This window comes from Rhynchophorus ferrugineus, unplaced genomic scaffold (genome assembly GCF_030347505.1).
Source record: "Rhynchophorus ferrugineus isolate W39M unplaced genomic scaffold, kcgeb_rfMv2 rfM9, whole genome shotgun sequence".
In the NCBI taxonomy this organism is placed as follows: Eukaryota; Metazoa; Arthropoda; class Insecta; order Coleoptera; family Curculionidae; genus Rhynchophorus; species Rhynchophorus ferrugineus.
The window spans coordinates 1,987,386-1,999,471 of record NW_027472588.1 but is presented as its reverse complement, the minus strand read 5'-3'; the positions used below and the strand labels follow the sequence as shown (position 1 = coordinate 1,999,471).

The 12,086-nt window shown below is 38.2% G+C and overlaps 1 protein-coding gene across 1 annotated transcript; it reads right to left on the bottom strand.

Annotated features, from left to right (window-relative positions):
• Positions 1-3,211: 3,211 nt before the first annotated feature.
• Positions 3,212-7,733, bottom strand: zld (zinc finger protein zelda). The gene has a single exon (XM_076415335.1). It carries the CDS (start codon positions 7,339-7,341, stop codon positions 4,477-4,479), a length of 2,865 nt encoding a protein of 954 aa, XP_076271450.1. The 5' UTR covers positions 7,342-7,733; the 3' UTR covers positions 3,212-4,476.
• Positions 7,734-12,086: the final 4,353 nt, after the last annotated feature.

Here is a 12,086-nt window from a genome sequence, read left to right as displayed (position 1 = left end):
TAATTGCGATCGAACTTTTTAACTAATTTATAAGTCTTTTTGGTGTTCTAATTCCGAATATAATAACAAAACGTCATATCATTGTAATTTAATTAAAAAAATATGATTTTTAAATTTTATATATAATTTTTTTGAGATTTGTAGTCATATTATGAGAAAATTATGGGTTATAAAAGAACTTATATCAATTTCTAGTTCAACACCCAAATATATAAGATTTAGTTAAAAAGTTTCTACAAATATTATTTTATTGGTCTATTAACACTCAAGGAGATTCCTCTGAATTATTGTTTGGATTATAATTTTTAAAACAAATAATTTAATAATAAAATAAATAATGTTTGTTGATGTGATTTAAACGTTATATTGATTGTCAGACCGGAGGCCTTGTCCATAATTCAATATCAATTATATGCCGCGATCCACGTTCCTCCTTCAATCATTTATTTATAGCAAAATGGGGACCATAACGGGACGGCAATTACCGAAGTAATCCGGCTTTAATAAGATGGGGCCGAGGATCATCCAGCATCAACCAAAAGTCAAATTACGCTCTCCAATTATTGGTGTTTGTCTGCGGCGTCGCGACGTTTCCGTTAGAACGCTCTCTCCTGCCAAATCCAACGGTTTTTTACCGAACAATTACAATAGTATCTCCGGCGAAAAAAAGGCGTTACACGAAACGGTAGCAAAATCCATTTTTTAACCCGAAAAAACGTTTCCCATGCCCCGTAACCCCACCAGCCGCATCCCTTTCCTCCGTCGAAAGTGTGGAATAGTCGAAAAAACGTGGAGAGATTCGCGGAGGAAGCAAATAATCATAATATGGATGAAAAAAGAGCCCCACGAAAGGTGTAAGACGCGGAAGATACCAGCGCAACAGATTCCGGTAAAGGGCGAGGCCCATCAAGGGTTGAGCAGCGTGGGAAACTGCAAGGGTTCGGTGCTCGGGTAAATAAAAGGCAGCTGCATCGCGGAAGATGCAAGAGGAAGAGATGGATTGAATCGATTGATGACGAAACAGCGGCACAACGTCGATGAGACTGCTTAATTGTTTCTTCTGTACGAAACCAGATAGGAGCTTCATCTGTAATATTTCAACAGAATTACGTATTTTTTAATATGAATGACTACGTTGTTCAATAACTTTACAGAACGAAAATAATAAATCGCATTTATAATTGCAAACGTTATAGTTTACTTCCCAGTTTCATTTCTACCAACTTTAAGCTGCCACTGGTTCAATAATCTTCCATTATTATAGTGGTTCTCCGTAAAGGACGTAAAATATCCCTTCATTGATACCTTATCTATATTACCTCTTTTATTAAAATAATTTTCTACGGAAAATCTCTAGTTCATGATGTACGAAAAGAGTCAATATAATTGACAGAAGGAATAATATGTGGAGAATAAGTTGGATATTGAAAAAATTTATATTTAACTATGAATTACTCGGATCTTGCTGATTATTTTGTGAATTGTACTAGCAGGTGCGTAATTTTAATCGAAAAAGTGTAAATATTCTACAAATTGAGTATTTGAAAAGAATTTTTTGCTGCCAATGGGGCCAGGCTGCAATTATTATCTGAGTACTTTATATTATCAATTTTGCGCGATATAAAAATATCTTGAAATTTCAATATGATTCATGGCATGATGACATAAAATTAATTAAAATGTATTTCTTTATTACGATAAGTTATTGCCATAACCATATTATAATGAATACACAAAATTAACGTCTATTACCTCATTTGATTAAAATAATTTTTCAGAAAAAGCACCTAACTTGTGACGTATGTAAATAGTCAGTGCAATAACCAATAATTAGGAGTAGAATCTAGCGAATAAATCGAATGATAAAGCAATTCATATTTTAATTCTTGAGAATGGTTTGGTGAATTGTAATATATCCTTTCATCGGTACCCTATCTTTATTGCCTCCTTATTTCATTAAAATAATTTTCTACGAAAAGAGTCAATATAACAGTCAGAAGGAGTATTATATGGAGAATTAAGTTGGATAATGAAAAAATTTATGTATTAATTAAGCAAACTTTAAGATGATTTTATGAATTGTGTTAGCAGATGAACTGAAAACTTTTAACGACTTTTTATATTCAATGGAGCCAAAAAATATGAGCTTTATCGTGTTATCACCTTGAGCAATGTAAAACAAACCTGAAATTTTAATATGGTCTGTAGCATGACGACATACAATTGGTAAAAATATATTTTTTTTATTACGATGAATTTATGTTACAATAAGGTAGATATGTTTATATTAGTTTGTATTATTTATCCTTATTATTATCCTAGACCTTATTATTATGGCTGTTTTATTGATCTCAGTTAAAAAATTAACAAATAAAAAATTCAATGAGCAGTTAAAATTCGGAATAAAAAGAGTTGTGCTCGTTTATATGACTGCAACCTTTCTGTTACGATCGGTATTTATATACATCTAGAAACGATTTTTTCATTGTTTTTTTTATAATACTAATTTTTAATTAGAGATAGCATTAAACTGACATTATTGTAATTTTAAATGTACATAAATGTATTTTCCAGGGTTTTAGATCGGAATTCCCTTTTACTGATGCGATAATCATCGGACTGTACATAAATTGTGTTTTTGAATTAGTTACTATTTATTTTTAAAAATGATTATTCTTTTTTCATTAATTTTTAAAAGACGTTTATATTTAGATGTATAATCAAGTACAACAGTAAAACATATTTTATTACATAAGATAGAGTGTTGTATGAACTAAAAAAAATGTAACTATAAAGCAATATAGAAATTAAAATTATAAATGTTGTTTTCTTCTTGACTTTTTTCTCAGATACTTTCCGATTGTCTCGACTTGTGAGGGTCACAAGGCATTCTAATTTTCCGTAATAAAATAATAAATATATTATCAATCAAAAAAGGGATGGGGATGGCGGGGCGGGCGAGACTCATAAATTAATAATTAAAAAAGGCCCATCGCAAGGCATCGAGACAGCCCTGATTTATCGCCGGAAGTGGCGTAATGAAGAAAACAGGTGACGCATGAGAGCTGGATCATGGGAACAATAGCGGGGGCGGCCGACAATGATCCGATGGTGGCGGGGTCGGGTAGTTTTTTGCCGCCGACCAATTATATCTTTTTTCTTATCGATATTGACGTGGATCGGGTCGGGTTGGGGTAAAATAGAAAACCGATTGATGTTTGTAAACTTCTTTATTCAATTGCCAAGGTATTTAACATCAAATAATCACAAGAACAAAATTTAATACATTCACGTTGTCGAGACGCGAACAGAACAGGTTGCGGAATTTCACTCGTTAATATTCGATTGGAAAAGATAATTTTCAGTCTTAACAAAATAATAATCTGATAAATTTCTTACGAGTTAATTTCAATCGGATTCTTCCACAAAACAAAACAAAAAAATATACAAGTCGAATACAATTAGATCTATAAACAAATATGATAAACAAAACAGTTAATTTATATATAACATATGCGCGGGGGGGCTGTCCGTCGAGGTCCACCACGTTTTCCGGCTCTTTAAAAAATAATTTTCAACGACATAATGTGCGACTGATTGTGTGAAGGACCTCGTGGAGAGCCCCGCGGCGTAACCACTCTTAAAATATTATACAAATTGCACTAGAGGGGGGAGTGGGGGGAACGCGGTATGACTATCTTTCAGACGTTTCCAACGAGCAAAAGATAATGATACTGACCGGTCGCAGACTCCGGCCCGTACGCGAGTCATCTTTGTGGTCCCGGTTCGAGTCCGGGAGCTGGGAGCCTGAGTCTGGGACCGGGCCGGCTTGGCACATTTCGGAATGGAACAAAAGTGGCACAATTGCTTAAAAACGAGGTAGTTGAAATAGTCTCTGAAAAATATATAAATTACCTATTGTAACAAAAGTTTGTATTTATATACAAAAAGGACGCACGCATACAAACAATAAACAAATATCAAAAATTGCGTTGTATCTTCGGCGTTTATTGCAAACATCTCTTCATCTCCATTTGGTGATTGGGAGGCGGCGGCGGACGCTCGCCTCCCTGCACATTCAACTATGATACTAACCGTTTCTCTTTTCATGCCGTTTTCTGTAACTTGAACCTAAATTGATTTGTACATTGACATTTACTCTTAATTTATAATTTTCTCTTCTTTAATATATAAATATCTATACTTATATCTGAGTATAATGAGGTATTGCTGTTAAGTTTGTTGAGAAAAAACAAATCAACTTATTTGAGCAAATCGACGAGTCCGCGGGAGGGGACGGGGGCGTCCGCCCCCCGCGGTACGCCGCGAACGGTGTGAACTAAAGCCTATCCCTGAAACAGAAACAATCAGATATATATACAATTACATGGGCGATGTCGACCACAACAGAAAATTGCTAGAATACGTATAAAACATCTGTTCTAGGGGGGCAGGGGTGGCTACCAAGGGTGCGACCTAATTCCTCATTGCACTGATCCTGTCCGCTTTACGTCCGCGGTTGTGGGTCTCCATATGCTTCACCATGTGGTCTTTGCGGATGAAGCCTTTGCCGCATATGGAGCATGGATAGGGCTTTTTGCCCGTGTGGCAGCACCTGTGACGTCGGAGATCAGTCTTGTGATTGAACTCCTTGGGACAATCGGCGCACTTGTGTGGCTTACTACCGAGATGTTTTCGAATGTGCTGCTCGATCTTCTCTTCGGTGGCGTATCGTTTACCGCAGCGAACGCACTTGAAAGGCTTCTCGCCGTTGTGACAGGTCTTGTTGTGCTGAGTGAGGTAGCAGGGCCTGTTGAACACCTTGTCGCAGTCGTAACACTTGGTCTTGTGTTCGTCTTGGTTGACCACGGTGGAAGTGACCTTGGGGCTGTTACTTTCCGGACCCGCGTAGTTTTCTTTGCTCTCGCTCTGGATGTCGGTGGTCACCGAAAGCGGCTGCATGCCAGAGAGTTGTATGGTGTAGAGCGGAGCGAGGCTGTTCGCCGCGTCGTGGTTGTTGTTAGTGGCGGTGGGCGAATACTGCAGCGGCACCGTAGGCGAGTAATGCTCCATCTCTTGCGGGTGGGGCACCTGGATCATCTGGTGCCCCTCCTGGATCATCGCATCCCCAAGTTTACCGCCAAACTCGTCCTTGACGAATATGTTCTTGCCGGTGTCGTTCAAATCAAACTCCTCCGAGGAAAAATAAGTGGATAGCGAGGCCGTTACCGGCCCCAGTCCCCCCACGTTCGCGTACCCGCCGCCGAAACGGCGCGTCTGCAGCTGCGCGAAGCTGGGTAATGGCTGGTTGTTCTGCTGGACGTACTGTAGCTCACCAGTAGTACTGTTGCTGGTGATAGCCATAACCTGCGTAACGTGGGGGGCCGACTCGTTTGGGTACATCTGAAACTGCGAGGCTTCCATAGCTGGCATCACGGCCGTCTGGGGTACCATATTGAAAGAAGAATGAGTGGCCGGCGCCATCGAGAGCAGGCCCCTCGAGTCCGGGGACGAGAGGGGCGCCTCCCCGTTTGGGGAACCGCCGTTGCTGAGAGCTGTAAAGGAGGCACCTTGCATCATGGCATTGTGATTGCCGAGGGGCGCGTGGTGTTGTCCGAGGGGGGAATGGCCGGGGGGACCGTGATGCATTCCCGGCGGGCCGCCCTGTCTGTCGTAAGAGCCGTGCTGCAGGATTCCGGGTAGCCCTCCCATACGGCCTTCGAAAGGAGATCCCATGGAGTTTGCGTCTTCCACCCGAGAGTCCTCCCGCGGACTGCCAGAGTGTGATCGGTGATCGTCTTTGTTGCTGGACGACTCCCTGGAGGGGTGGTGATGCGCACTGATGGGTAGCGTGGCAGGATCCGGTAGCCCGCTGGATTTCACGGCGTTCTTGTGCAACGTGGTGTTATAATGGCGCTTCAAATGCCCCGAACTGGTAAACCATTTGTTACAAGCGCTGCAATTGTACGTTTTTGGCCTGCGTGCTTCGTTAGACTTCCAATTTGTGCTTTTTGTGGTGGGAGGTGTGGGTGCTGCTGTATTCACGGGTGGCACCTGAGGTACCTGACTGCTGGTTATAGCTGGAGCGCCCGAAGTAGGCAAATGCTCAAAAGGTCGATAGGACTGCTGGGCCATATCGGCGCCGGTGGATGACGATACCCCACTGTTGATAAAGTTCTGACCGGCAATTTGATGAGGTTGGAAGATTTTCTGACCAGGCGAGAACATTTTGCCGTCAGACATGTTCGGAAACATTTTGTGTTCGTTACCATCACCAATATACATACTATGCTCGTTTTGGTACATGCCCGGTGGCGGTTGCTGTTGGGACTGCTGCTGCTGCGGTTGCTGGTGATGTGGGTCCGTAGGCCACGACCCCAACATAGCCGATATAGAATGATTCGGCGGTCCACCGCCGTCCGGTCGTTTATCGTCTTCTTTTGATACGTGGGGCCACACTGGATGGACCACTTTATGCGAATCCAAGTCTAATATCTCGCTCTGAGAACATTCTTCCTCTTTTAATGATCCTTGCTGCTCAAACATAAAGTGCTGGTTGGCTTGCGCGTACTGATGCGTATTGGGATGACTTAGGTTCGTGTGTTCGATAAGCTGCGCGCCCGATTCGCACACGTAGCCGCACTTGTCGCATTGTTTTGGGCTCGGAGATGGCGTGGGCTGAGGCGGATACACCGGACTGGAGGCAGATTGGCCGCATTGCGATTTCGGCCTCTCGAAATTTTGACCGTACGGATGGTAACGCCCGTTATTATGCACCGAATGATTAGGCATGTTGAGCTCCTGCGCGTATGAATTGTTCGCCTCTTGCATAGAATAAAATTGTTGTTGGTCGGCGAAAGCCGAAAAAGCGTTCTGGAAGTGGGGCTGCTGTTGGTGTTGTTGAGCCACCGGGGAGTTACCTTCGCTTTTGCCGGGAAAGTTTTGAAAGTTCGGCGAGAATGCAGAGTTCTGGTATTCGGACGAGCCGGAGTGGTAGCTCTGCGGCGTCGGAGGCTGTGCGAATGAACCGTCGGGTGTCGTACGATGGTACTCGGGGCTCCGCTTTTGAGTATCGGAACTATCCGCCACGGCGGCTACGGTATTAGAACCAGGAAACTCACGTTTGATAGCTGCCGCCAGTTTTGTCATATTATTGTTCTTTTCATCACCCGTGGTCGTAGCACCGGCAGAACCTCCCGTCTTTCCTGGCCACTGGTGCATGATGGTCTCTTTATGGTGATACTGTAAGTGCACGTCCAGCGACTCTGCAGAGTTCATCAACAGCCCGCACTCCTTGCACTGATAAGGCTGTTGATATTGGTTAGCAGTACTATTTGCCATTTAACTAAACACACTCACGTATAAGTTCAATTCCACCCTCAGCAAATGCAAAAACAAAAAGTCAAAACGAAAAATACAAAAAAATACAACTGTCACTCGTCGGCTGTCATAACATGATCAAAGTCCGATTAAAAAACGTGAGCAAACCGTACAACAGGGGGCTATGCTGTTGTTCTTCGCGAATGCACATCACGGGAAACTAGCCCTTCGTAGACCGCCGCGAACTCATCACTGTATCGACAGGCACCTGTCGTCGTCAATGTCGTGTAATATTTCGCCGCGTACTGTCTGATTAGCTGCGCTCGACCTCGTAATACTCTCGTGCTGCTGGTCAAACGGCGACTGAGGCGCTATGGTGCCGGGCCGATTCTAAATTCGGAGGTCCGTGTGCGTGTATAGTTCGCAACTTCGCATAGGCCGATCTCGGCCAATGGGCTGTCGGGGATTGGACCCCTGTGGCGGGGTGGGGGATGGGAAGGGATGCTGCATTTTTGAACGCAGACAGCGGCGGATTACGACGCTCTCCCCACTCCTCTCCTACCCCCACCAATTAATAAATCAAACAACATTTGATTTCTTCCATTCGCGCCACATTTCCTACCTTTAATAATATTGCCGGTAAAAATTCTCGCCGCGCTGTCCCATTTCGGTTCCTGCGAAATATCCAAAATGAGCGTTAATTTGAAACATTTAGAATATTCATGGTTAAACAATAAATTTCTTTAAACAAGTTTTATTTATAAATTTTTAAAAAGTTTAAAAGGTATTTTGATTTCATTAGGAAAAAATTATTGATTTCATTCAATTTTCAAACAATTATTTTAATTTGTTGTTCTTAATTGTTGATTTTAAATGATAATAATAATTTCTTTGATCAAAAAATCAATAGATATTAATGAAATTGATTAATCAATTTTAGTTTCAACGGAAAAATTATAATTAAAAATTATAAAATTAATAAATACATAATTTTTAATTATCTCACAAGTGTTTCTATATTTGTAATTATAACTTTTTTTTAGGAAATGCATTGGAATTTAGAGTTATAATGCTTTTTATATTCAATGTTACAATTAAATGTATATGCTTATCATTTTATTCTGCAAGTTTTAATTCAATATAATTATTATTAATATTAATAATTAATCAATAATTTCTAATAAAACTTTACTTATTTTAATAACTTTAGCAATTCATAATGCAACATATAATTTCTAATGAATAGCTATTAAATAAATTCGATAACACAGTTAAAAAAAACAAATTTATCGTGTTTTATCTTGAGTCACACAAGACATATCAACATTTCCCAATATTAATGGCAAAATAAGAGATTTATTTAAATATTAATATATTAAAGTGTTAAACACAACAAAATAAACATACAATTTCTAATTATCTCATGAGCTTTTCTATAATAACGACTTGAGTATCCGTTAACTATATTAATAAAAGTGAATAAATGTTGTTGATGATTTAAGGGTTTCATTAAACGTTTTAATTTTTTTATTTGAATATCTTTTCAAATTCAATTAAAATTTTATATAAGACAACTATTTCATTTACTAAACTATACTTTATTTTGCTAATTATTTATTGGTAATTATACTTCTTGATCAATATGAGTTAATAAAATTCTGCCAATTGAAATTCCTTTATAATTTCTTGTATGAGCAATGCAAACGTGTTATTTATCTCTTTTATAAAAGACATTTGGTTTGCAGAAATATTTGATTCAATTGATATTTTTTAATTATTCATTGATTCAACTTCAACTACAGACTATATATAAATTATTTATTCAATGGTGAAACAAGGAGATAATATTCCTTAATTATAATTCTTTTAAGTTTATTTAATTTTAATTTTTTTAGACTGGATTTTTAGGATTAAAATTATTTATTATATATATATACATATATATATATATATATATATATATATATATATATATATATATATATATATATATTAAAGTCTCCTTTTACCAACTGTGGGTTTATCTGGACTGGGCCTAAAATTTAACCGTGGACTCCGAACCACGGTCATCAGCATTAAGTCCACCAACTGGCGAGTGACCAACTTTAGAAATCATCCCAAAAGACATCCGGTCTTACCCAGCCTGGTTACTGGCGTGACTGGGATCATTTTCCTTGTCAGATTTTACACTCTTGCGTAGGACAGTTACAAATATTAAAGAATCATAAATATAAATTTACGACCATGCCCCAGCAGGATTCGAACCAGCGTCTATCGTAAGAGTAGGAGGACCGTCCCATCGCCTTTACTACTGCGCCATCAAGCCGGCGATTATATCTGTTAGTTCCTATACGGTAGGACATATGTTGATCTATTTATGAAAAAAACATATTCGTGCTAAACATGTTTCAATGACCCTTGTTGTATTTAAAAGAATGAATCGTGTGATTAAATCATGGTTTCTCGTTGTCTTTTTCTTATTTTTTTTAATAATCCCTCAACAAATCAATAATCTCAAAATGTGTTATTAAACTTTCTAGCTCAGAATTGCAATGGAAATGGAGTTGGATCAAGTGATTTGAATTCTATGATATTCGAATGATAAACGAACCAGATGAGACAGAAAATGGAGATACAAAAGTAATAAAAACCGTTGAAACGTTTGACTCCATATCCAACATTATCTGCACAAATCTGCATTCGGTTGATAGTATTTTAATTCCTATCCGGCGCCCATTGGTCCGCGGGTTTATTTATTTTTACGATTATAAATATAGTCATTATCTGTCCAGAAAACGGATAAGAGACTAACGCGAGTCAAGGTGGTGAGTAAATTGCGTGCGGAGACGAAAAACCGGAATCGTCATGAAACAACGCGAAAAAAAAACAGCAACAACAACGACGACAACGACAAAAGGAAGACGACCGTCGAAGGAGGCACACACAAGAGAGAAAAAAAAAAGAAAACGCGACGCATCGTATCATTTCATCTCGCGTTACGGGCCACGATAAAAGTTTGATGTGACGGGGTGGACCTTGAACTCCCCCCAAATCACTGGTTTTGAGAGAATGCTCATTATTAATTATAGGACGTCTATCGGATGAACGGACTTTTGTCCTTGCAAACTGCCGAAAATGCACAATGCATTGCAGCGCGAACACCGTGCCCGCCAACAGATAGTTTTTGCATCAGCACGTTATTGGGAGGCGATTATTTTAATATTTCTTGTATGCAAGAAAGATGTTTTATTATATTTTTTATTTACTTTTTACTTATCAAGATTTATCTGGACTATTATCTATACTACTTAACGTTAACACTAACCTATGACTGAGTGACCACCCCAGACCCCCTAGAAGATAGCATATCACAGAAATTGTATTCAAAGGTTTTTTTTTAATCTATTTTTGACTCGGAAAATAAGAAATGGGTAAATTAGTTTGTTCGTTTTATTTAACGAGATTTCGATGACAATTATAAACTTTATTGATTAAATTATCAATAATTGAATACATTCAATATACTATTATGTCATTACAATTCCGTTGCAACACTGAGGATGTAAATAAATTATAAAAATTGTTGTATATTTTATAGTTTCATTATAGTAAACCTCATAATATTATAAACCATTTTATGTGGGGACATTGGAAGTTATATTAGGTGTAACAAGGTAATTTAAAATTCTCAATTAGGACTTCCCAAACAATCCAACAAACAAAATAAATATATCTTCGACAGAAAACATATTTTATGAATTTATTGAACATTATTATTACTAACAACATTGTTTATTGTTGGTTACTAAGAAACTTTTTCAAAAAATTGGTCTGGAACTTTGAATTTGAATGTTTTCACATATTTTTTCACTGATTTTAAATCATATCTATGGGCAGTATGTTGTCTTTTAATCTTAACAGTTCCTAGTAGCTTAAGCCGATAAATATTTCATTTTACAACCAATATTATTATATGTAACTAGTATAGAACTTAATCTTTGACTTTCTTCACTTGTCATTCTTCTAAAAGTTCAATATATCGCTATTGGTGGTGTTTCGATAGTATCTTTTCTCCCGTTTTTATCTCCATATTCCAATTTGTATCGCAAATCTTGCGAATTTAGCCAATATTTTTATATAATTTTATCACTGAACTTGTCTGACTGATTTCTTGTCGAGCAAATTAGAATTACGACTTTTAACACCTGTAGTATGACTTTATAAAACACAATCCCAGGAATCTAGGCAAGGCTTTTTTATTCGGTCAAAAATTTGATAAATTCTAAATTATTCCAAATAATTATATATTATTGTTTTCAATCATAACAGGTCAATTGAGAAGTAGTTTGAGTGACGCAATTTTAGTTCTTTTGAAAAAAATTGATAAAAAGTGATTTCGCATGTAGATAAAATATTGTTTTTGAAGGGAAAAAATACAGTTGAAGCAAAAACTTGGCTTAATGCCGAGTTTCCCGACACTACCCCGAGAAAATTAACCACCAAGGATTGGTATGCTAAGTTTAGACGTGGTGAAATGAGAATCGAAGACAGTGAATGCTGTGGACGGCCAAAAGAGGTTGGTACCGGCGAAAACATTTAAAAAATCCATAAAATGATTTTGAATGAACGTAAATTGCAATAGAATGAAATAGCAGACACTCTAAAGATATCAACTGAACGTGTACATCATATCATTCACGAATACTTGGGTATTAGAAGGCTATGTGCAAAGTGGGTGCCGCGCGAGCTCACTTTTGACCAAAAAC